The sequence below is a fragment of the Drosophila kikkawai genome, chromosome 2L (assembly GCF_030179895.1).
Source record: "Drosophila kikkawai strain 14028-0561.14 chromosome 2L, DkikHiC1v2, whole genome shotgun sequence".
Classification (NCBI taxonomy): domain Eukaryota; kingdom Metazoa; phylum Arthropoda; class Insecta; order Diptera; family Drosophilidae; genus Drosophila; species Drosophila kikkawai.
This window is the reverse complement of record NC_091728.1, coordinates 20654072-20681270: the sequence shown is the minus strand read 5'-3', so window position 1 is coordinate 20681270 and position 27199 is coordinate 20654072. Positions and strand designations below refer to the sequence as shown.

The 27199-nt window shown below is 36.5% G+C and overlaps 1 protein-coding gene across 2 annotated transcripts in view; it reads left to right on the top strand.

The window, feature by feature from the left end:
- The window catches only part of mtgo (miles to go), a 144040-nt gene that overhangs the window by 8848 nt on the left and 107993 nt on the right, over positions 1–27199 (top strand). For both annotated transcript variants that reach the window (XR_011444400.1, XM_017163693.3), the window contains exon 2: positions 5501–7630. Coding sequence is in view for 1 of the 2 variants with exons in the window: in XM_017163693.3 (XP_017019182.1) it covers positions 5794–7630 (1837 nt within the window). In the remaining variant the exon portion in view is untranslated. The remainder of the gene's footprint in view (positions 1–5500; positions 7631–27199) is intronic.

Here is a 27199-nt window from a genome sequence, read left to right as displayed (position 1 = left end):
AGTTGCAGTTTGCAGCAGCAGCAGCAGCTCCTGCCGGTTGCCGGTTGGTCAGGGCCATAAACTTTGACCTGGTCCACGTATGAGCATTTTCACCCTTTATGCCAAACCTTTCGGCCATCTCGTATATCAACTAATTGCACTTTGTTTATTGTCCGTGTTTGTGCCTGTGTGTGTGTGTGTGTGTGTATCATCCTTTTGGCTTTGTGGGCCTTGTAATTTAGTTTCATGTCTGGGACGTGATTTCCGGGGCCAATTGGAAATTTTCTAGCCATAGATTGTCAATTTTAATTGACTTGTTTTGCGTTGCGAAACAGCAGCGGCTGTTGCGAAACGTTATTTGCATTTTGTTGATTTACAGGAATTAAAACCAAGCTGTCTAAATATCAACAAGATGCTCAGTGCGTAAGACATTTTGATTGCGTGTTTAAGCCTCTTTTCTTGCTCAACCAGTATTAAGTGAGCTCTTGTCAGACGCTGCCCAAAAGTATGCCGCACGAAATAAGAAAACAGAAAATGTTTGAAAATGTTTTGGCCAGCAAAGAAATTCTCCGTAATTTTTTTTTTTGGTTTTTTAGCTTAAGTCAATTAATTGAAGCCATTTCTTGTGCTCAGTTTTCGGGGGTTTTCCCCCGATTTTCCACAGTCTTGTTCCTTGCTCTGACGTTTGAGCGTTGCGTCACTTCCATGCGGGCAACTTTTACGCACTTGCTTCTTAATTACTCACACCGTTCATTTCCCATTGTCCACAGTTTTCCCCTCACGACATTTTCATGTCCTCGGCTCAAATCCTTAAGCTCCTTTCAGAGTTTGCTTGCCTGCAAGCCGCTTTCTGCATTTGATTCTGGTCTTTGGCAAGGTATTTCGATGGCTTTGCTAAACAAATTTTAAAATTTAAATAGTTGAATTACTCTCTATAATTTTTTTTATTATAATTTAAATCTCTGGCATATTTATAAGGTTCTTTAAATTTTTAAATAAATATTTATAAGCGTATTCATAAATTCGGCTTGCCTTCAAAGTTAAACTTTTTATCGGGACTTAGTCTTTATGTGGGCGAGAGCCAGCAGAATATAGGCTAAGCGGTGCTCTCTTATTTGGTTGGAGTTTCCTTTTTTATATACTCTTACAAGAGGGGTGCTTTGAGTGCCACATTAAATGAAATATTTTTAAAATAAATGTATAAATTCAAACAAAAATTCCTTATAATACAAGAACTTTAAAACTACCTTGTGGTTCAAATTAATATCATAATTTTAATTTGAAATTATTTTATGGCAATTCCCTTGGAGAAGAACATAAATAGAATATTAAAAGTTGGCCAAGTCTGGTTTCTTCTTGCTTCAAAATAATTGTTTATGGAAATAATGTGTCTCTTTGTTCCCACGAGAGCATTTTATTTTCGGTTTTGCGAATTCCCTCTTATCAGTCAGTGGGGCTTAGACGTGGGCCTACATATAAATTTCCCTTTTGTGCGGCTCCTTCATCAACATCCCTCATCCCTTATCCCTTCGCCACCCCCAACCCCGTCATCGTCGTTGTCTTCAAGGACCTGCTGCAACATGTTTGCATTTCATTTGTTAGCAAGTTGTCAACATTTTATCTATGTTATTATGTCTTGCCTACTTTTCTGCTCCTTTCTGTTGCTCTTGCTCCAGTTTTGTTCCATTTCTTTTCTCTTTTTTTTTGTTTCTTTACTTTTGTTCCTTTCTTTCTAAGCTTAAAGGTAAGCCATTAAAGTTTCCAAAGGCAGGGCTGGGACGGTGGCTCATCATTAGTCAAACGTCATGTCATGTGAATGGGGCGTGATGAGCGTGCAGCGAATTTATCATTGGGCCGCATCTTGGATAAGTCCGGGCCACGCGGCGTATGAGCAATAAAGCAAATTAATACAAATATTAATCATACGACGCGTGGGACCGAAATGCCAAAGATCAAGGGAAGCGAGAGACATCAAAAGGGTCAGCTAAGCGCAAAGTTTAAGCATCCCTCACTTATGGCGAATTCATAACCCAAAAGAATGCCACAACGAGATGTGGCATGCAACTATGAAATTGGAGTCGTAAATGGTTTTCTAGTTACGACTGTTTGGGGTTGCTGTTGGTTTTTGTACCCTAAGGATAGGCTTCTTAGAGGGTAGATTAGCTTTGGGATTATTAACTTAAATTAAGAAAGAAGATTTTTAATTTGAAGATATTTTGTTGAGTTTTTTATTTTTTTTTTTTTAAGAATTAAAATGAGAACTTTCTGAAGATTATTTATATATTTTTATTAAGAAATTATTTCAAATATTACTATTTAAACCCAGAAAGTTAGGTTAAATTTGCAAAATTAAATCAAAAATATATATATTTATTTATTATATATTTTTTTCTGTTAAGCAGGGTATTTTTCAATTCGTTTTCTTTCAACCAACTATGGCATACCAACATGTTTCCTGTGTTATTATGCCGGTGGTCATAAAATTCAGTTTAACTTGTTGCGTTTGCAATACTGAAAGCTTGAAATTGGTTTCGGGTTTTCTATAGTTGAGTTGCTAGGCGGTCGCTCACTCATGCGTCGTGAGAATTGAGACAGTTTTTGCCAGGGTAAAAGAGCGTAGAATGAGAGAAATTCTCATTACGCAGAGAATTTAGCTCTTTCGAGTGAGATTCTTTGAGTGAAAATGTGCCTAAAGTGGCGCAAGAATGTTTGAGATTATTTCAAAGTCATCCGAAATTAACTAAGTAAGAGAACTTTTACGTAAAAGAAGCCCGCACTTGAAGCCACTTTGCGGAAATTGGCCAACACAAGAAATTTTAAGGTTTATGGGAGGAAAAGTATTTAAGGGATTAGAGATTATGAATTATGATAAGTTGCTAGTGATGATTAGGTGGAAGTTATATTGCTAAAAATAAAGTTAATATTCAACTGATTTGATTTTTACAACTTTATTTAAGGTTTGAAAATGTATTTCAAAGGTGTAAAAATGTTCACCAAATAAGTTTAATTCTTAAATTATACTTTTAAATTAGATTAAAATGAATTATCCAAAGAAAAAATTAAATTATAAATTGGTAATAGCTTTCTGAGCCTTTTTATTTAAAAATGTTATGTTTACCAAAACATTAATATTTTTTAAAATTTATAAATAAATTATATTTTATATATAAAAGTATATATACCCATTATATACTGTTTCATTTAATATAATTGTTATCCTTTCTTCACGGCTTTCTAGCTTGTTGACTTGAAGGGCTCTTATTTTTTTCCCCGCTGCGATATCATTACTTATTATGCTGTTGTTTTTATTTATTCTTTGTTACCGTCTTGTGGCGCTAATTAAATTTGTTGCCTTACCCACAACCGCGCGCTCACAGACACACACACACACGCATACAGTAATACAACCCCACAACCCACACAAAGACACTGGCACACAGATACAAAAGGAAGGGAAGTCCCCTTCCTCGTTATTCCTTTGGCGTTGCCAACTTAATTGCATTTTTTCAAGTTTGCGGAGAGCGCATCGTTTTGCAACGTTTCTTTTTCGCAGCTTTATTGATAATACAGAGGCGTTTTATCTAGCGATGCAACGCCCTTCTAGTGACTGCGGACAAGAAGTGGTTATTAAATAATTTCTGAAAATATTTTTATGGTCAAGCATATGGTGGGAAGGCATAGACTTTCCTCTATCTCACTCTCTGATTTTGTAATTATCGGTCTGTGCAAATATTTGTTCAATTTGAAAATATTTCTGCATATGAAATCGCGCGTTCGGAAATGGAAATGAGCTTGCAAATATTTTGCGGCGATTTTGTAAACAGTTTTCCCTGCTTTCCGGCTATCCGCTCCAAATTAAATGCACTAAAATATTATCTACAGTTTACACTACAAATACATTTTATATATTTATTTTCCTTTGTTTTTTTGACTCTACTTTTATGGTATTTATTTTGTGGTTTACCTTTGATCTAGCATAAATTTAGTTCTGTCCAATTAAATTTAATTTAAACTCTTTTACTTATTTACACATAAATATTTGTATAATTTGTAGCATACAAATTGTTTAACCAATTAGTGGTACATTGTTTAGGTCCTTTCTAATTAGTGTGTGTTTAGTCATATTAAATATTTATAATTTTCCCCCAATTACTGATGATTAAATGGCAACCGATTGAAAAGCGGAATTTAATTGGGTTGATTAGAAATTTACAGAGTACAAATGTTTAATTAAATTGTTGACTTTGTGTATAAACTCAGTGTGTAGATAGAAATTTAAAGCAGTAAAACACAAAATTAATTGAAAATCTTACAAAGAACTTTAAGTTTAACCAAAAATAGAACAGATAGCACTTAAAATATTTGCATATAAATCCAATCAAAATGTTCATTATGGAACCTTTGATGTCTGGAGCTTAGATCCTGGAACCCTCAGAATAGCCCAACATATTTAAGTAGTGTAAATTGAATAGAAAATAACTTCCGGTATGCATTATTCATTTATTTTGGTTGGCCACAAGAGCTCGTACAACATTTTCTGGCCGGCCAGCCTCTCTTACTCCTGCACACATTGCTCATACGCCAGGTCGGCCGCATAAAATATTGAAATTGTTGACCAAAAACGCAATTTACGCATACATATTGCATATTGACCAAACTCCCCCTCTCTGTCTATCTTTCTGCGTGTGTGTGTGTTGGCATGAGGGTTTTCCCTTATGTTGTTGAATAGATTTTCATTTGCATTTGTGCAGATTTAGCTGATTTTGCCATCAATGTTATTTTTTGCCACTGATTTGATTCTCGATGTGTAAAAATCCGTTTAATGTATAAAATACATTTAAATTAAGCGCTTAAGGTTGCCAATGGTGTTGGTTCAAGTTGAATTTGTTGTTCGACATTTAATATTTATTAACTGGTTTAAATTACATGCTGAAAGTTATTTTGAACAATTTGTTTATAATTGGGTCATGTCATTCATAAAAGTTGAGTTTGCTTTTGATAAATCACAGGAAATTCCGGTAAATGCTATTGATTAAAAACACTGTACTTGTTAAGCTTGTTAAAATTAAAAGTTATTGTTTAGAGGTAAATAAGTTTGCAGGAATTTACAGAAAATTTAGGTTATAAAGCCAGTAATTAAATTTACATGCCTAGGAAATTAGTTTAAAAATTGGCAACGATTTTTCCATGTGTTCTCCTTCAAAATTGACTCTCTCAACTATTTTTTTTGTGACCAAAAACTAAGTAAAACAAATTTCATCTTCAAAGTTGGGCACTTCACTCCTGGCAAATATTTTCCACTCATCGTTCTCGTTTTCTACTCTCATTTATGATTTGCTTTTAATTAAAATAAATATTTTATGGGTTTCGATAAACAATCTCGAAAGGAGAAAACCGGCAAGAAGCACAAAAAACAACACAAGCCAAACTTTTGACTCGAACTTTGTGAGGGTAAAGTTGATAGAAAGTGAAAGACTTTTCGAGTTAAACAATTTTCTTTCCATTTTCCGTTTCGTTGCAGGCATTGGCAATCTAGAAAAAGGTGTAAATAATTGAGGCGAAAAACTTGGCCCTTATGACTTTCAACTTCCGTGCTTATCCAAGCCCAACTTGTGTGACTTAATTCGATCAAATCGCCGGCACAAGAGCAACATGAGACTGCTGGCGACAAAGTGCAAGGGCAACCACAACAATTTGAAATTGTTGCCGCAACAGAATCTCAATTTGCAATCTCTGGTTAACTCGATGGAAGCCAATTTTTACTGAATGCAACAATTGAAGTAAGCTCAATCAGCAAAAATATTTCAAAACACTATGGCAACAGCTGTCCTGGAGGCAAGCGAAACAAAATTGGAGTTGGTGTGCGACGAGTGCGATTATTATGGTTCTACTGATACGATATTTACCGATAACAGCACCCAAACCGATGGCTTCGATGACGATGAATCGGAGCTAAAGCCCCTGAAACCCAGATTAAGTCAAATTGTGGAAGAGGAAATGGAAATGGAAGGGGATATGGCTAAGGATACGGAAGTGGCGGTCAAGCTTGAGACAAACGGTATACGCAACGATAACGATAACAATAATGATGCTAGTGATGGCCAACCATTGATAGAAGACTCGATAAATGAAGACGAATCAAAGGAGGATGTGGAGATTCAAGAGGAATCTACAAAGCAGGTGCCAAATGACTCTGACGAGGAAGAGGAAATCGACGAAGTGGCCAGGCTCACGGGCTTAGCTCTGGGCATGGGATATGCCCGAATTATAGACTACGATAACTTGCGCATCATCGAGCATGTTATCGAGAGCGACGATGATGATGACGATAGGGATAATGATAATGCTAGTGCAAGGGGCAAGGCAACCACATCGGCCGAATTGCAGCAGGCCTGCCACGATTTGGTGACTTTCATCGGTGAAAGCTATCAGGTAATCGAGAGGTCAGGTCACAATCGTGACCCCCCGGCCACATTGCAGGTGGTGGACAATAACAACAACACTCGCAACAGTGAGATTTCGCCCCGGGGAATTGGTTCCACTCAAAGCCGTACAAAGTCCGTCAAAGAAAATCAAAAAGCCAGCACAAGTGCAACGGCAACGCCAACAGGAACAGCCTCAGTAGCACCATCAACCAGCAGTGCTTTGATCAAGGCCTATAAATCGAATTTGACGCCGTTGGCGCCACCCTTTCAACCCGCCGCCCTGAAGGCCAAGCAACAGCAACTCCAACAGTCCTCAGTGGCCAGCAGCAGTAGCAACATGCCGACAGTGGCCAGCAGCAGCAATATGTCCTCATCGGTTACGACGACAGCAACGAATGCTCTGGGCTATGCCGCCTACGAACAGACCACTGTATATTATCAGCAGCAAATACAACAGTCGCTGCAGCAACAGCAACAGTTGTCACCCAAGCAGCAACAGCAGCAGCAGCAGCAACACTGTGCTCAACATTCCGGCTTGCCTCACATCCATGGCGCCCAACTAATGCCCGTGCAATTGATTACCTTGACGCCACCGTCGGCGGCATCAGTAGCTGCTGCAGTAGCCGGAGCCTCAGGAGCAACTGTATCAGCAGCAGGAGCAGCAGCAACTCCTGCTGCAGCAGCAGCGGGTGGCACAGCAGCGGCAACATCTTTAACTGGCGCCGCTTGGCCACTTGTGGAGGCGCCAATTTACATCGACATCAATGGCGAATATCGCAGCTATTGCCCGGCACATGGACCACCGGCAGTGACAGGCCCGCCAAATGGCGCCATTGCCCATCATCCCCATATCCATGGCCATTCTCATGCCCATCCCCATTCGCAGCCCCATTCCCATCCCCATCCTCATACGCATTCGCATCCCCATTCGCATACACACTCCCATGCCCAGCAGCAGCAGCAACAGCAACAGCAGCAGCTTCATCATCACCATCAGCAGCATGGGCAGCATCAGCAAGTGACAAATGTTAATGGAAATATTGCCCAGGCAGCAGTCGCAGCAGCAGCGGCAGCCGCAGCAGCATCAGCGCCTCGTTTGCTGCTGCAACTGGACGCAGTGGCTGTCCAGCAGCAGCAACAGCAACAACAGCAGCAGCAGCAACAACACCAGCAGCAGCAACAGCAACAAATCGCTGCCGCTGGCAAGCGTAGCAAAGTTTATCGAGGTGAGTGGCCGTTTTATGACATTTGTTGTACAGTTTTTATTCCTGTCCATGATACCCGGGGCTATTTGGGTCCATATAGTTTGCGCAAAGGATGACCAGTGCACTGAGAGAATGAATATGTTGTGTTTCACTAAATATATTCAAGGAAAAAGAGTCCGTAGAAGAGCCTAAGGAATCGTAAAAATATTCATCAATTTAAACTACAAGCCTATTTTTTATATTTATATATATACACATAATATAATAATATATATTTACATTTAAATTTAAAATAAAATTATTTTATAGATCCTGAAGAAAAGATTTAAAATCAATGTAAAATGTGGGCAAAAGTATGCAATGAAATATTTATTTAAAGATTGCATTTTGTTTTACTAATTTGTAGCATACTTTTAAACGCAATTTTTATTGATTTGAAAACCAAGTAATTTTGTGAACCTCCTGATAAATTTTCTTTGATCTTCTAATATAAAAATCCTTGAATTCGTTTTAGAAATAGGTTACAAGACAATTTTTTTCATATTTATCTCAAATTATTTTCTCAATAAAACCTAAACTTTTAAACCTCTTAAATTTTTCTCCTTGTGTTCTAACCATATAGAGTCCGTACGATCCAAAGTGTCTTCCCTGGAACTTTGGACATTACTTTTAGCTTTGATTCATAGTGTCTGCTAGTAGGAAGGGAGATACCCTGGGGAGACCGAGACTCTATTTCTGCATTTCATGTGCTGCTCACAGCCTCCTTCGTCGTCTAACTAGCCAGGCCAGGCCAGCCAAGCAACCAACATAACCAACCAGGGATTTAATCAGTTAAGCAAAGCTAACTGAGCCAGGATAGGCAACTTGGCTGGCTGGTAGTATGTTGCCCTGGTCAGGGTTAAAATTAATTTCGAAGCCGTTGGGCCGCTCCCTTTGTGTGAACTGTTTACTTTTAGGGGCCGTCGGAGGTAGCGAGTGCCATGACTTGGCTTGTTTGTCCGGCTTATTTGCCAAATAATCTGTTTGTTTGGCTATGCAATAAGTAGTTCTGGGCCCTGGCATCATCAGTTGACATAGGCAGGTTGGACTGTGTTGGGCCTTCGACAACAGGAGATTAAACAGAAAGAGCCAAAGGTGAATGCAAATTGAGAGGTAATTGTTTTTGCCGCATATCTGGGGGAATTCTAGAATAAAGGAGGCTCTGGGAGAAGTGAATACACAGGATCTGTGTAAATGAAATGGCTTATTTAGGTCTCTTTACAACCGGAAGTTGATGTTGACCGGAGACTGTAGGTAACTGTAGGTAGGATTTGAGCAAAGAGTAGTCATTTTAGACTGAAATTTAATCTTTTATATTTTAAAATAAATTAATAATAGGTGTATGACCTCTATATTTATATTGTTTGTACCTTTGATTCCTTTCACTGTAACCCTTAGTTCTGCCCGCTTCACCACTTTCGCCATATCGGTTTCCCATTCGCATATCAAATCCTCTATTTGTCGTCTTTTTTATGGCCGACTATCAACGGCATCCGTTGGGTTCGACACCTGGCGATTGCCTTTCAGTGATAGCTCTGCTCCATTTTCTGTTGACTTTATCCAGCATCGTCTAATCCGATTCATTTTTGCCATTTTCAAGCTGTATGGTAGTTTCAATTTGCATTTGCTCCCCCTCAGGTCGGTACAGGGGAAGAGGAGCTCTCGTCCTTGTCTAGTTCGGCTTCGGAGGATCACGGGGCAGTGCATATTGAAGTCATCACAGTTGGCGACACTCCCAGGCAATTTCTGTGCGCCAACTTGACCATATCCAGCTGTGTGTATGCAGATGACACTGTGTCACCAGAGTCTCCTATGGGCCTTCTCCCCGGATGGTCCGTGTTTTTCATTTTTCTTTTGTTTTTTTTTTTTAAGAGTTTTCAGAGCTCCTCTGCCAAGTTTGCCGGAGAGTGCTCTTCTCTCTTAGCTCCACTCATTTTGTGTTTCTTTTTTTTTCGGGTCCGCCACACGCTGTGGTCTTATGGACTCTGATTTTTCGTTTTGTTTGGGCCAATGCAACATTGTTGCCTTGCTCTAGGTACACGTGGAAAAATAATTTTGTTTAATATTTTGAAAATTAAAATTTTAACTTGAATTTTGTTTCTATAATTTACCATAGACAGACACTTCCCTGCCTTAAATCTAGAGTTTCTTCTTCCAGTGTACCATATATCTTCCTTTCTGGCTATCGCTTTCTCTTTTGCACGCGTGCACACACTCCTTTGGCCAGAAACAATGGTGTCCATTTCCCTTTGTTGTGTGCCGCTTTTTTTGCAAATTTTCACTTACATATTCGAATTTTACAGTTTTTAACCATTTTTTTGTGCCTTGTCTCCAAGTCAGGCTTTTTGCCAAAATGATTTTTTGTCTCTTTTTAGCCATCTCTCTAGCTGCTATCTCTTTCTTAGCATTTTGCCATCTATTTCCTTCTGTATTTGTCTATTTATGTATGTTTGTCTCTTTTTTATACCCTTGCAGGGTATTATAATTTCAGTCAGAAGTTTGCAACGCAGTGAAGGAGACGTTTCCGACCCTATAAAGTATATATATTCTTGATCAGCATCAACAGCCGAGTCGATAAAGCCATGTCCGTCTGTCCGTCTGTCCGTCTGTCCACCTGTCCGTTTCTACGCAAACTAGTCCCTCAGTTTTAAAGCTATCTGAATGAAACTTTGCATATAGTCTTCTATATACTCTCACCGCTATATATGTCGGAACGGGTCGGATCGGACGACTATATCATATAGCTGCCATACAAATGTTCGATCAATTTTTAGAAAAAAAATTATAACTTTGCTGTTTTTTAAAATTTTTGCACTATTTTTTAGATATGGCCATTTTATATTATTTCTGAATTTTGGTAAAAATTTTATGAAAATCGGACGACTATATCTTATCGCTGCCATAGAAACGATCGGGAAATTAATAGGAAACAATATATAACTTCGTTGTTTTTTAACGTAATTTCATCTACTCTGAGATATAAGCTTATTTTATTATTCTAGAATTTTGGTATAAATTTCAAGAAAATCGGACAACTATATCATATAGCTGCCATATAAACCGATCGGTAGATGTAGAGAAAATGTAAAGGTGTGAATGTAAAACTGTAACTGTCAAACTGTAAACATAATAAGTATAGGTAAAATGTAATGAAATAATATCTGCAAGGATATACAAACTTCGGCGTGCCGAAGTTAGATTCCTTTCTTGTTTTAAATTTAATTTGCGTTTTAGTGTTTTAGTATTGCCTTTTCGGTGATTTTATTTCGATGGTGTTCCAGAGCTGGGAATCTTGTATTTGTAAACATTTTTTTTTTAAATAATGTAAATAATTTTATATTTACTATTTTTTATAGAAAAGGAGTTTTTGTTTATTTTTTTTATTAAAAAAAATAATTATTTTAAAAAAGTATAAAGTATTAGGGAAATTTTTCAAATAAAATAAGTCGTAAAGAAAGAAAACATATATTATGAATTTTTTAAATTTTATATTTTATACAGCTTTTTTTATATAAAAACTGTCATAAAATAAGTTGGACATATATATTATAAATTGTTCATTTTTTATAGAATTTTTTTGCAAAATAAAATCTCCCAGAATTAGTTTTTTGGAATCGCCAAATCGCCTGACTTTTGGGCTTTCACAAAGTGCGTAGCATGTGGCATGCATCATTCTTCCCGAAATGTGCTTCCCCATTTTTTTTTGCCCAGTCAGTCGACTGTCGCCAATGTCCTTATCCCTGGACCATTCGCATCTTCGTCCTTATGCCCATCCAGAGCCATATCCATGTCCACTTCGATGTCCCCATGTCCGGTGTCAATTTTTACCATCTCCATTGGCTTTTGGCTGGCAGTTGAGCGGATTTCTTTTTTCATTTTGCTCGCTTTTACCCCCTTTTTTTTTTGGGCTATAGCCAGTACAGGATCAGCCGCCTGTTGTCATAATTTTAGCACTCACTGTGCGTTGGTTTCGGGTTTTTTTTTGCAACTGGGTTGAGCTGGGGCAAAGTGGAAATGCGTTTTCCGCGCCCTTCTTGCTCTTTTAATGTCATTTGCTCTGGCTGATTTTTTGTGCAGCCTCCGGTCCCGTTGTTGACTGTGTTTATTTTTCATGGTGTAATTTATTTGAGGCTCGTTGGTTGGTGTGTAGCTGGTAGTCGGCATCCCATTGGTTTATGGCTTGTAAGTTGTTTATTATTAATGTTTGGCTTATGCTGGCAGTTGTCGGGGCGAGCCCCTCCACGGGGCCTGAGCTGGATTCGTTTGCCTTTTGGTTGCACTTTACGGGCATGAGCTCATAATGAAGTCATAGTTATCTGCCCCGCCCGCCCCGTTTTTACCATATTTGTTGGCCATAAAATATACGCGTATGCGTCATATTGCGACAATGCCCCGCCGCTGCCCCCCCAAAAACTACTACTACTACTACCAATTTCAATCCAGTTTTCATTCCCAAACCCTTTCCAGCTTCCCGGATCAAGCTGCATGCTCTTGCATTAGCCAGCACTTATGTACTATTCACATTAATCATGCCATGACTGCGTTATGTATTTTGTATATATCTTTATATGTTATATAGAGCCTGCAACACAGGGAGGTGTCTTTGGGGGGCACAGAGGATTTGGTATTTATATGGTTTAAATTAAAAAAAATTTAGTTACTAAAAGGGTTTAGTTTTAGGAACTTAAATACAATGAGAATTATATAAAATTATTTCAATTTATAGTTTTTTAAGAACGTAAGGCTTAGTTTATTTAGAAAACAATCTTTATCTGAAACTATTTTGGATTTTTATTGTATTTTGTTAATTTTCCAAAAATTATTAAAAATAGAAAAATTCTTTAAATAATATTATGGATTTTTTTATTGCTTAATTTAGATATATTATTTTTATTTTAGGATTGTAAAGATATGCCTATTTCACAGTAAGCAAAACGTAATAAATCTTGTGCCCTTAGAATTCCCAAGTACGAATTTAGTGACGGAAAACCTTTTATAATTTAAGTAATCTATTATTATAAAATCCCTAAAGTTACAAGACCTGATTTTTGTTTTGTTATCATAAAAAAAAAAGTATTTCTAAAAATCTCTTTGTAATAAAAGAAACAATAATGAACAAGAGCTAAACTCGGTCACAAGAAGACAATATTGAAGCAACTTGATTATCAGCAGTAGAACACACAATGTAAGTGACAAGCAGTTGGAAAAGTTTTTAATGAAATGCTAAAAACTTCCTGTTGAGAAAAAGAATCGGGAAATCAGATTGGATTGGATTGGGGTGGGATAGTTTCGGTTGCGAACGGTGTGGCCATGTGTTGACACCAATTTTCGCAACTTTCAATCGGCTTTTCGGCAAGGGTTGTTGGTTAGTGGCAGTGGTGGTGGCGGTGGTTCGGTGGCCAAAAACACCCAAACAACTTGGTCTGGCAATCCGGCTCAAGTCGAACTTAATTAAAGCGCTTTAAGCACTGCAGTTGTCACAGGGACACACAGCCAGAGACATTTACGGTTGGACTGTTTCGCAAATTGGCGAGTTGTAGACCAAAAACCAAACATGACAAACAAGCAAAGTTTTAGGCTTTGCCTTGCTCGCTCCCTGTTAGCCTATGTATGTATGTATTTGCGGCACAGGATGTGGCTCAAAGCGAAGGACATTTGAGCGTGAAATTTATCTCGCCCTTTAAAAGCCTTTGCGGATAATAGGGAAAGAACAAAACAAAAAAAACAAAAGGAAAAACAAGAAAGAAATAAGGTAGAAGAAACATATAAAGGAATCGGTGGGGAACAAAAAACACTTGAACTTAAATTATGTGCCATTATAATTGCCGCACACTGTCTGGCTTCAGATTGCAAAAGGGAATTTAATTGTTAACTCTGAAAGAATATCTACACCAAGATAAGGCCAAAAAAAGGGATTATATTGAACGCAGGGTTTATACGAGATGTTTTTTTTTGGGAATTATTTAAAATTATTTTAAAAGTAAATGTTGGTTTAATTCTATAAGAAATAATTTTAAAAATATCTTTAAACTTTTAAAAAAATTAAATTGGTTAAAATTAAGTGAGAATATTATTGTGTCTAAAAAATATATGAATACAAATACACTTTACAATAATTTTAAATAGATATTTAAGCTTTTAATTGAAATGAAATTGATTAAAATGAAGTAAGAATTGTAGTATAAATGTCATTCTAAGTTAATATCACTTTTAAAAATATTATAAAAAATATTTACAGTATCCTGTATTATAATCTTTATTAAAAATATTCAAATCTAATAAATAGAACCCGCATAAACGTAACAATTGGTAAATTCCAAGACACCCAGGCATGTGCAACAATTGAAAATGTTGCTTCTACTGCTACTGGGTTTCGGGTGTTCGAAAAGTTTCTTAGTCATGGGCAAAAAGTTTCCCAAGCTGCCAGGGAAAAGTGCAGTTTGTAGTTTAAGCCACCACCCAGGCCCTGTCTCAATTTCCCACCAACACATATGTTGGAAAACCTGCGGTTGCCTTCAACTTTGTTAAACGCCACAACCGTGTATGCTTAACCCCGAACAAAAACCCCCAGAAAACCCGAGAAAAGCACAAAAGAAAAAAAAGGTAGACTTCTAACTATGCTTTACTATGTCCACGAGGGGGCGTAATATAGCTGGATGCTGCACAAATACACACAAATCTATATATCTACATATTATATGTATATAATTTCATAGAACTTTGCACTACTTTTTGGGGGGCGGAGACAGGAATTTATGTGATATGCGTGTCGGGGAATTGATTTAATTTGTTTGAGTTTTAGCAGCAGGAAGTAAAACTATTATAAGGGATTAGGAATATGTAACACAGCTTCTTCCAACGGTAAGAGGCTTTAAGCGGATTTTCATGTTGAATAATGGAGTTGGTCTTTAAGTGCACAATCGAGTGAATAATATTTGATAAACTGAGTTCACAGCTATAGATAAATGTAAATGTAATTATTTTGCACTTAAATTACTTACTTTTTATGTGAATTTCAATGGCTGATAAGCAAACAAAATGTGAATTAAATCGATAACAAAACAATATGATGTAATTAAATGTAAGTGGATTACTAATTTAATTATGCTTGTTAATCGTGTTTGCTGGGGAAGTAGAGTGTGATTAAAATGATTACTAAACAATTATAAAGTGTGAAATAATGGAAAAAATGTATAACAATTTATAAATGATTTGTAAATGTGTAAATTGATTTTACTAAGGCTTAAATGGGTATTTAATAGGTCTTAAATGTTTCACAGTTTGTTATTTAATCTAAAATAAGTCCACGGGTATCTGGTTTGGTGCTTCTTTCCTAAGCACTTGACTGCATTTCCTTTAAGTTTTTACCTTTTGAACTTTTGGCAAAAAGATGCCATGATAATGCATTTGACAGTTGCAGTAGTTGCACCCTTTTTACCCCACTCTGAACCTCCTTTTTTTTTCTCGTAGTAGTTACTGGCTTTTGTTGGATTTTCGGTTCGGCAGCAGGGCTCAAAGGGTTTTTCATGACTCTCGATGAGTTGGTTACCCTGTAAAATTGGTGTATTGTAAGGGAAATATATTTTTTAATAAAATCTTACTTGATTCTATTATAAATATCTATTCCCTTAAAATTTAATTTATTATTAAATTCTTTTATTTATAAAACTAAACCAAAGGGTATGCCATCTTTCGTTTCTAACTATTTTTTATTGCCTCTGTTTTTTCCTCTCGATTTCTTTTTTTTTGTCGCCAGTTAGCCAAAGTCTTTTAGCTGTTGGCAGTTTGACACGGCGACAACTGGCGTGGTGGGAAAGAGAGAAGCTTCGAGGGATAGAAAGAGATGGAATCCGAGGGTGTCCTGCATATGTAACTTTAACACACATTCATACCTTGGCTTGGCTCGTTTACTGCTAGTTTGGCGTTGTGCAATTTAACAGAATGTTACGTTTTATATTCAATTTAAGGATGCAACCTAGGTCCTTTCTGCCCCCTGGCAAAGTGCACTGCAGCTGGGATCAAATGAAATTGTGGCCGAACACCACTCCTAACTTCGACGATGCTAGACGATTTAGTAATTGGTTGCAGGAAATTCATTTCATCCAGCTGTGGCTTATCCGCTTGGAATGCTTGATTTAGCTGGAAATCCATTAAGTGCTGCATTCTTGGAAATTATTTTGAAATTACTGGTATTCAGCTTAAAGTGAAGTCCTTATAGTTAAATTTTCCAAGAAGAACTATTTTCAATCTTCTTATATTTATATTTAAAAATAAATACAACAGTTTCTAAATTATTTTAAGTATAATAATTTATTATATTCCCTTTATGAAATTGTCACAAATATGTAAGTGTTTTAAATTTTTCTTTCTAAATTTTTACAAAAACTACAATAAAATCCTTACCTCCTTAAGTTCTTAAATATTATAAAAACCTCTCTTGCCGCACAACGGTCACGTGTCTTGGTTTAAACGACAATTTGCATGTGAAACTAGAAAAGGTGCTAGGGTGCGGAAAAGTGGTGGGGGAAATTGTGAGAAAAGCGAAAAAACCAGGGAATAGAATGAGAAGAAGCTACGATTTTCTCTATGCAATTTTTAGTGTCGAATGGTGCCAAGTTGGAAATGCACTTTTTATGTTCGCATGGCGTGTGCAACGTAACAAATTTAACCGTAGACAGATTGCACATGTGTACCGTTTTGTAATGTTATACATGTAGCACACACATATACAGATACAGATACACCACCACATTTATACGAGAAAACTCCACACACGAATGCTCCCCACACACACACACAGAGGGAGATCTTAGCAGAAGACGAAGTCTGGCAAAAGTTTTCATGTTGGCCAAGGGAAAAAGGGAAAACGGCGAGGGAAAGGTTCCACAAATGTGAAACAAATTGTTTAATGTTCTATCTTGCTCTCTGTCGCAGCTGTATTTTGTCTCTTTCTAGTTTTGTACACTAAAAGAAATGGGTTTTTATATATTTGTTTGTAATTTTTAAATCAAGCTTTCAGCGCTTTGGAGAACTCTTATATTTTCAGTTTTAGGAACTTTTTTTGTGTGTTAATTAATTTAGAGATTAAATACCATTAAAAATAATTTAAATTTGTACATTTTCTGTCAATAAAATCTATTGTTTTAAGCTATTAAGTTTTAACCTTACAAAATCCAAATTATTTTAACTTTTATTAATATAAAAGTAAACAAATATTTCATAAATTGTTTAAACATTATTTACACTTTTTCTTTACTTAAAATTATTTTTTTCTGAGTGTAGTTGCGTGTTTGGCTCCGTTTGAGTTTTGTCAATGCGACAATTCCTCGACGTCGACGTTTTCAGGGAGTTAAGTAATCGCACGTTTATTACCTCCATTTGGATATATTTTTTGTCCCATTGTCTAGCACTCCCTCTCTCTCTCTCTGCCTCCTTGGCTACTTGTCTGTATGTCCCACAGCTGTCTCCTTCTGGTTCTCCCTTTTAGCCATCAAAATCATGGCTTAATCACTTTGACTTGTTGTGGCTAATTGCAATTTGAAATGCTCCATGAGATGAGACGAGCTGAGCTGACTTTGATTTGTCCTAAATCCATGCTTGTCACACACTTTTTGTGTCAATTGGTTGTGGGTGGGTTAAGGTAAAGACTAACTGAATATATATATATATATATACATTTAATATCATCAATTTTCCCATCATTTTATTTCTTCAATAAACAGAATTTAGTAAGTAAAGCTTTTAAAATTTAAAATAGTAATTACAGAGCCTTGGTTTTTGCCTTGATTAACCCTTTAGATCTCAAATAGCGCACAATAAAGGGTGTGACACCCAGCGTGATGCTTATTCTAATCGGTGCAAGGACTTTGTGAATGGCAAAAGCCACCACAAAGGTGCTACCCGTGGCCACATTCTCGGCCAGTGCTGTTGAGTTAACTCCCAGGAACTCCAATATGGGAGCCAGGTCTATTCCGCCAGATACAAGTGCATAGAAGCCGGCAAAGGATATCAGGGAAATGGCCAAATGAAAGGCCATTATGGTAGGTCCATATTCCTTAAAGGCTCCCTTGAGTTGCTCTGTTTTACTCGGCTTAATATCGATGGTGGGTGTTGGTTGTGGCCCTGCTGATGGCGACTTCTCTGGGGAAGACGGCGGAGGTATTGATTGCAAACTGAAACAGCGTCTTGTTGGGAATATTAGAGCATTATTTTTGAGATTTGAACTGGCTGAGAACTGGTTTTCCTGCAGGTTTTGGAGGCGGTGTACAGGCAGGCAACACTTTATTCCAGCTTCTTTTTTAGTGATCGAAGGACATATCCAGGTCACAGCTAAGTAATTTCGTTTATCAATGTTCAAGGGAATGTGGTTTGGTTTAATAAAGTACGAGACTACGGGTAAACGAGTCCTAAAAATTGCAGATGCTCTGCCCGAATATAAGCACATTGTTTTTTAAATATATTAGTATTTTAAGTAAAGACAACTTGGTAAAATGAATGATAAGTCAAGGGTAGGTTATCAAGAGGAGTTTCTAGAAATTAGTTAAGAGCTTTTATTTAAGACAACAAATGCATGAGTTTTTAGTCAATTATTAAAACAAAAACAGGAAAATTTAATGATATTTCAACTTTAAAATCAATTTATTGTTTTTAACCTAACTCCTAACCATCAAGGGCATTTGCAATTACCAGATGTTGACATTGCCAACTCATCAATCAATTTGCAATGTTAATCTTCTCTCCTGTTGCTATGACAAATGATGTACCCCTAAGATCGAGGCAGAGAAATCTTTTACATAATGCATAAATCAAGGCACTCGACGAAAAAGCCTAACAAATTTGCACAGGTAAACAAAGTCGAACACGAGAAATAAATAAATAAAATTGGGAGCGGTGCCCGGTCCTGGCCCAAGTAAAATGAAAACATTTTTACAAATGCATAATGACAGATAATTTGTGTGGCAAAACTCGTCTCGCACCTTTCACCGGGCAACAACACAGCACAAGAAAAATATATAAAGCGAAATAAAAGTGAGGGAAAATAAAAAGAAAATCGAAACAAAAACGCGAAGCAAACTTTTCTCCCAAGTAATTCTCATGATTTCAACTTTGAACTGAGTCGCTGTCACTTGTTCCAAGTAGAGTCTCTGCCACTTGCTAATTTTTCGTGCCCACCTTCGGAAAAAACTTGAAACTTGTTAGATAGGAAAATTTTCCAGAGGGCCCTGCCATTTCCCTTGGCTTTTCCCCCCTTCGGTTCGTCTTTTGACAGGCTTCAAGTTGAATTCGTCCCGTTTCGACGCTGTGGGACCCTAGGAAGAAAACAAAAAAAAAAAAGAAAATTATGCAAATATGTTACAGTTACGGGCGCATCCCTCTTTTCCCACTGGTTTTCCCCGACCACCCGCACCCACCCCCTCTGACCTGTCTGTTTTCTCTTTGGAAAACTTTTTCCTTGCGTTGGCCTAAAATGTCGTCTTGGCGCCAAAGTTTTTTACTGGCCACCCGCACCCTCCTTTTCCGGACGGTCGGTGCCTTCTTCAAATTTTCCTCTGAGAGTTTCGGTTTCTTTTCGCCTGCAATGATTACAGACGGCAAACTCGAAAGTTGCAAATTAAAGGCTAAAAAGGGGAGAGAAAGAGAGTTGACCACTTCCAGTCAGAGTCCTCGATTAACCTAGTCCTTTAACTTGACAGAGTCCAGAGCGTGTGCATGTGTTCACCTTAATTCAATTTCCCTGTTTTCCCCGCTTCGCATTTACCTGTAATTACCGAGAGCACCGGCAAACAAAGCCAAACAAAAGGCCCTCAATTACAATTGCAATTCCCGGGCGAATGTTTAACCATAAACACGACACCTGTCCACAAATAAATTTTTGGGCGTTGATTTTGGGGCCTGTTTGGGGCTGGGCTGGGGCTTCCGTCGGTGTGGTTAAGCAGAACATCAAATATTCAGAAGGCGAGTGTGGCAACAAAAGCCGTTCGCTCAACTGTTGCCACCCCCGGGGATAATAAAGGAAAATTCTGACTGGAAAATAAAGCAAAATCAGCGAACGTTGCAATGGCCAAAAAGTGTTGCAGTTTGATAATGATTTAAAAGGGGATTACAGTGGGTTTTATTACTTGAGTTTTAAATATATTGTTAAATTGTCTTGGCTGATATTTATGGGTTAAAGTTTGAAAGTTGAGATTTTGTGCAAATAAGTTAAGGTTAAAAAATATTAAGAAACTGGATAAAGGAAAGTATTTTCCCAAAATTAATATATAAATATCATCTCAAGCACTTTTAAATCTATTTAAAAATTTTAAAAGCCAATGCATTTTACAATTATATTTTTAAAAATTATATTAATATTACAAAATAATAATAATAATATTAATGCAACTTTAAACGCATTAAAAGTTGTTTAAAAAATATTAAAATAATAAATTTTTCAAGTAATAATTTTATATTGTCATTAAAATGCTAAGATTATTAGCTTTGACTACTTATAAATTATTATTATATAAACTAATATTTTCTAAAAACTTTATTATCAAATAATATACTAAAAATGTTTAAAATATTTTAATTAAAAATTTTTTATATGCTTCAAATCTCCGATAACTATTCAAATTCTGCCTAAAAGTTATTTTAAATATTTTACAATGCAAGTATCTTTCAAATAGTAATGTTATATTGTTATTAAAATGTCAAAATTATTATCAGCTTTGCAGATTTGACCTCTTAAAAATTATTATTATATAAACACACAATTTTTAAAACACCTAATTACCAGAAAATATACCACAAATATGTAAAATATCTCACATAAAAATATTTTAAGTGCTTAAAATCTCCGATAATAAATTTGTTCAATAAGACAATTTAAATTAGAGAAAAATGCTACCCACCCAAACCACCAAACTATCAGCAACATTGACATCAAGCTATCGGCGACAAATTTATAATTATTTAATGAAACTGAATCGACAACGCAAACAGCAAGGCTACTAGGAAAAACAAGTAAAATGCCGCAACGATATCGCTTGTATATATGCCCGCACATTAGCAGCAACAGCAACTGCCATCGATATTTGGCGAAAACAAAACCAATTACCGCAAAATAATAGAGCGGCTTGAACAATATCTGATCCAAAGCCCACCCGCTTTGATAGGCAGTCTCTCTCTCGATCCGAACAATGCCGAATTTATCAGCTATTATGTGGAAATTAAAGCTCATTCACTAACATTTAGCCTAGTGAGGAGGGTGGTGTGGTATTTGTGTGTGTGCGTGCATTTGTTATTTTAATCATGGCCCAAACAATGCCAGGCAGGCCAATAGTGGGCGTGTCGTGTCTATGGCAATAAACTGTCAATTTTCAATTATGTCTGTGACGTGTGGAAGCCACCTTCAATGCCTCCTGCCGGTGCAAAAAAAAACCCCTCTCCCCATTCCGCTTTTCTGACAGCTCCTGTGCGACATGACACATACACATAGTCGGGCTCACACACGTGTGAAAGCCCCGCAAAATAAGGTCTTCGTATTTGTGGGACAAGCCTGACATTTCGGGGGGATATATGTTACACCCCGATCCTCTCGTTGAAATCGTGCGGTGAGTAATGCTCAATGTCCCATCGGCTTAACCTTGTCCATTTTCCATTGTCCAAAGAGTGCATTGAATACACTTGAAGAAAAGGGGAAAAAGGGTAGAAGAGAGTTAAGATTATATAAGATTAGGGTTTAGTAAATAAAGAAAATCTCTTAACTCTAATATTACTGAAGATTTTAATTGTTTTTAAAATTCACTCAAAAGTATGCAATGAAATGCTTGTGGCACGGAATTCTGAGAAAAGGTACGTTTTAATATTTTGTTTAATAATTTTGACACTTTTTTAAGACAGTTTAAAGCCCCTTTATATTATTTTAGTGTGCATATAAATCATTGTTCACATGATAATAATGAATAAAATTATATTAAAAGTTGATCAATCCAAAATATAATTCATTAATAATTTAATAAGCTTATAACAGGTTTTTGTTTTTATAAAATAAATAAATAAATCTAGCTGTATCTTTAACATATATTTTTTCAAGTCAGAGCTTTAAATATATTTATTTTCTTAAAGAAATAATAATTTAAATCATTAAAATCAAAACGAAATATTTAAATAAATTCACCTCTTACCTCTTTCACTCAATGTTATTTATTTTTAATATTTTAAAAATCTACTTTCCAACCCACTTTTTAATAATAACTACCTTTTACTTTCTGTAACTGTGCAATTGCAAAACCCCACTAAGCTCAAACCAATAACCACGCCCAAACCATAGAGAGACTTGAAGCTTGTGGTCTTCACTTTGCCTTGTGACAGAAAGCCTCTTGGAAATCCATGGGCCATAAATACGAATGCCATGATTATCATATAATAATCGTCAACAGAATAATGGTTAGCACTGTGTGCAAACGAGGGCAGTTCAAGGGTTTAGAGTAATACCAGGAAGGGGATTATTTATGGAGAGGTTTGATAGGTCAGTGTTTTCATCTCTAGAAAGCTTTAAATGTTATATATTTAATTATTTACTAATTTTTTATGTAATAATTTATTTACTTTATTTTTTTCTTAGCTTGGATAAGGTACAGAATTATTTTTTATATGGAATATATAATGTTTCTATTTATAAAATGTTGTAAAGATAAGAAGTAATATTTTTCACATTTTTGATATTTCAGTTCAGTTAGTTTTCTAAATATTTAATTACCTTGTTTAGTATCCTTTATCCTGTCTAAGTTTTCTTCATTTTATTTCATTATTTATAAGCTCCTTGCTCTCAGGCTTTATAATAATTTTCAGGCTTTCTCGCCTCAACATGAGAATAAAACCCCCGTGGCTACCCACGTTGGCCTGTCCGGTCGCTTGGTCCTGCTCCTGACATTCATTAGCTTCAATGGGAAAGTGTTTCATCCGACAAAACCGAGGAGCCGTGAGGAAACAAGGACTTGGACATGGTCATGGACCGGGGGAGGCAGACAATTGCTCCATTCAGGCAGATGAATCGGACACAAAACCGAATCCCGGATCGCTGAAAGGCAAACCCCAGTTTCCCCGCAAATGTTCATGTTTGTGTCATCGGCATTGTTATCCCTGTCATGCTTTATGCCATGTTTACAACCCGATTTTTGTGCTCCCCCCCCGTATGCTGTGCCTCCTCCTTGGATCCCAGCTGCCATGGTGTTCCTGTGTCCGTAGGTCCTTGTGTCTATATGTCTGTGTGTCCGCTGTCGTCAAGTGCAACACTTGCGGCCATCTTGAGCGTATTGAATTATCATCATCATTGGAGCTGTGCCGTTTGTGTAGCCATCCTTCACGGCTATAAGGACACTGAGAGAAAAGGATATTACAAAGGAGATGTATATAAGAATATTACAAATATTTGTTCTTTTAATTTAAAAAAAATAACTTAATATTTTATTAAGATAAACAATTTTCAAGTCATATCCTTTTTATATTTGGTTTTCCTGAAGTAAAAATTTGGAAATATTTATTTAATATTTTTCTTATTTCCCCCTAAAAAGTATATATATTTTTTATTAGTGTAAGTCCATTGATGATGCCATGAGTGCGTAATTGCTTTGGATATCCGGAATGGTTATTCCTGCCCCCAGGAGGCAAACCAAGAAAATAGAATTCTTCAAAAATCTGATAGATGATTCTCGGGCCTCCAGGTTCAATTTTTGGTAGCTAAGCAAACAATTTGTATGCTGGGAAAGCATTATTATTTTCTTTTTCTTTCTTTTACTTTTTGGTAGACAGCAATTATTTGGAAAGTCATCCCCTGTTGTTATTGCATCATCATGATGGAAATTATTGGTTTAGGGTTTGCATGGATTTCCGATTTTATGGCTTTTCGGTCAGCAAGTGTTGCATTACAAAACTGTTTCAAGGAGGAAAAAACAACACTGATACTCAAGACAAAGGCCACAAAAAGAGTTCACAAAGTTAAAGAAAAGGGAAGGAAGCAAAAAAAATGACTGATGAAGGCTTTCGGTTGGCAATTATTTCGATGGCCAAAAACGAAAAGTTGATGGCGAGTGAAAGGTTATTGATGCCTTTATCTTTGGTATGCCCCAAATCGCAATTGCGGGTTGAATGCCTAAATTTGATAGTGCTTGAGAGATATAAAATTACTTTCTTATAGTTTTTTTACAAAGCGATGGAGGAGAGTGATTTTGAACTGGAAAAATGTTGCTTAGGTGTTTGGTTTATCTTTGATTTAAAAAATAAAAATATCCAACTAATTACAGTAACCAAATGTTATACTTTATAATTTTAAGTATGATACTAATAAGTATAAAAAATCTTTAAAATACGTAAATACTTTTACCCTTCAATCCAATTTTTCTGAATTTAAAAATACACAATTTAAACACAAGAACACAACTCTTTTTCGAGTCATTTTCCATTCCAAGAAACTCAACAATATCTGAATAATTTATTTCTTTCCAATGCTCTCATTATCTTCTTTCTTTATTTGAGTTTCTGTGAGTACTTGTTAAAAATTATAAGTGATTCCTGTTCGAAGCGACGACGGGGATGCAAATATATGGCATTTCATTATTGGCAAACAAGGCTTTTCTTCTCGTTGACTGCCTTCCGTTTATCCCATGATTTTCCCAGTCTCTGTGGCAATTTGTAGACAGACTGTTGCAATTTGTTGCTGTTGCAGCAACAAACGCTGCAACACCAAGGGCCAGCAGAAGTTGGAGAGGCTGCGAATGGCGCTTTGGTGTTGACGGCATTGTTATTATGACTACCACTTGCCATTCGCGATGTTGTTGCATGTTGCTCTTGTGCATCGGCGGTTGGTGTTGTTGCACCAACAGCTGTCACGTTGCTGCCGCCTGTTGTTGCTGCAAGCGACAGCAACAGCAACAGCAGCAGCAAAAGCTTCATGGACCGCGGCAGAGTCTGCGCGAACATGACAGAAGATGACGCTGCCTTATGATGAGGTGGCGATGCTTCTCATTTTTTTTTACTCTACTAGGTTGCATCCGCGTGAACCGGCCAACTCTATGAGGTTTATGCGGGGATTTTAAGGGTAAAAGTAAATTCAGGAAACATTAATTTGTTATTATTATTAAATAGGAGCTAAACTTGTTTTAAGGCAAAAAAAATTAATAAAAAATTAGATACAAAATATTTACAAATATTTTATTGTATCTCGCGCTATATTTAGAATAATTATAGTCATTTTCCTGAGCACAGTGAGATTTTTGCAGTGAAATAAAAATATCAGAATAAAAGAAGATTAAGTAATTTATTAAATTTAATTTAATTTAATATACGAATAGTCGGAAATATGCGAAAAGTTATACAAATAGATTTATTCTTAATAATTTTGTAAATATTTTTGTGAATTTAATTAAGGTTTTATTGTCTAAGATTTAACTCAAAATAATTCTTACTTGAAAAATTCTAGAACAACTTTTTATTTTAATTTAATTTACATAATTTAAGCCCGCATAAACGTTCTGTTTGCAATATTCTACTCACTCCATGGTTGGTTGTAAGTTCATCTATCGTGGTGTCTGTCCCATACCCTTCGACCGCTCTTTCCCCCCTGTGCATCCTCCCAACCCCCCTTCATGGTCGTATTTCGTCTGATGTCGCTGCTCATCAACTTCAGTTGCTGTGTCGCATTATGCAATCAATTTTTCAAAACTCCAGCAACTTTGCCAGCAACAGCTACGGAGTGGCAGTGGGCATATCCAAGGGGATTTGTGATGGACAAAAGTCAGTGTTGTCATCTATCCACATAAAAGAGTTGTTAGATTTTTGTATAGGAAATAATTATTGAAGAAAATTAATATTATAAAAAATTAATAAACCTATATTTGGTTTAAAATATATTATATTTTTTTTTACAGTTTTCTATTGGAAACTTAAAAAGTGCTTGACAAGTGCTTTTGAACCTATTATAATAATTGTTCATAATATTCTTCTAAAAATTAAGTGAATATACAAAATATTTTATTTAAAATATATTTTAAATTTGTTTTTATCTAAAACTAAAATCCTCCTTTCCAAACGAACGAACATCACTGGTAGTAGTCCATGCAATTTAGGCAAAAGTTGATTATAAAACGCAAAGTCTGGACGGGAGCGCCCTTAAGCTGAAAGCCCAAAAGCGGATGGCTAAGTGCAACTTTAATTGAAGATTTTTTAGTTTCTTCCTTCCATTTTCACCCTTTTTTTTTGACTGCAACATTAATGCGATCTTAATGCTAAAGTTTCCCTAATTACATTTTGGCATTTAGCTTGACTTGCTTATCGTTAGCCAGAGTGCTGTCCCTGCCCCTTTTTTTTTGTTGGCCCTTTTTTATCAAACATATTTTTGTCTTTTTTTTTTTTGGGCCTGGCCCACATGGCGTATACTTCATTTGACGCTGACGTTTTTCCCACATTTTCCACCCTTGGTTAGCTGCCACTTTGTAGGCCTTTCAGCTGGCAACAGGTGAGAATTCTCATTTCATTTTGGGACTAAATCAACTGTAAAAAATTCAAATGCCTTATCAGCTTAAGCTTCTGCTTCAATGGAGCGGCTCAGGCCAATGAGATGGTGTGTCCCCGAGTGTAAGTGTGTGTATCTATGTGTGTTTTTCAAGTATCTGTGTGTTTTCGCTCTCGGGTGTGTGCGCTACATGATGATGAGCTTTTTGACTTTTGTTTGCTATGTTGGCTTTTTGCGGAGTTTGGCGCCGAATGAATGCAAATGAATAGGAAAATGTTTAAAATTGCAATTGAAACTGTAATTGCGTTGGCCAAAAAAGGGGGAGAGGGCTGAAAAAAGCTCGAGGGAATTTGCTTTTCTCACAGCAGATTGCTGCCAGTTTCTAAAGTCTAATGTGCTCTCATTTTGCGGTTAGGTTAGTTCGCTTTTGCTTTTTTGTGCTCTTTTCCTGGTTAAGAAGGAAAAGTGGACGAGAAGTGAGTCCCCTGTGAGCCCCCAACTGGTTTTTCAGATAATAAATTGATATTCCAGACGCACCTTTTGAGGTGAGCGGTAATCGAAATGCTTTTCCATTTGCTTAGTCTAATGCCAACGAGGGTGAGTATAAAGAGGAGTCCTTTGGGGGATTCAAGTGAATTCCACCAAAATGGTATGGGATATGGAATAATGATGGAGATTAGATAGTAGCATGATGGAGGGCTCCTGCTCTCTCGTGAGTGTGTGGGCTAATAAATGGTAGTAGATAAACAGATTGCTGGCGGAAAGTGCACCGAAAAGTGGATAAAGTTTGCAGAGATTTTATTTTGAAAGCTACGAAGAGGTGTGGATTTCAGAAGAAAAATATGTGTGTGGTGGGGAAAATAAAAGGAAAAAGGTTTTGGAGTGAAAAGAATGAGGTGTAAAGTCTGAGAAATTGGGGTAAAAAATATCAGTTACAATGGATTTTTACTGGTTAAAATAATCCTTGGGTAGTACCTTAATAGTTTATATAGTTTTTTAAGGGAAGTGTAACATATAATAAACATTATTTTCTAATAAAATTCGAAAAAGTAATATTATAT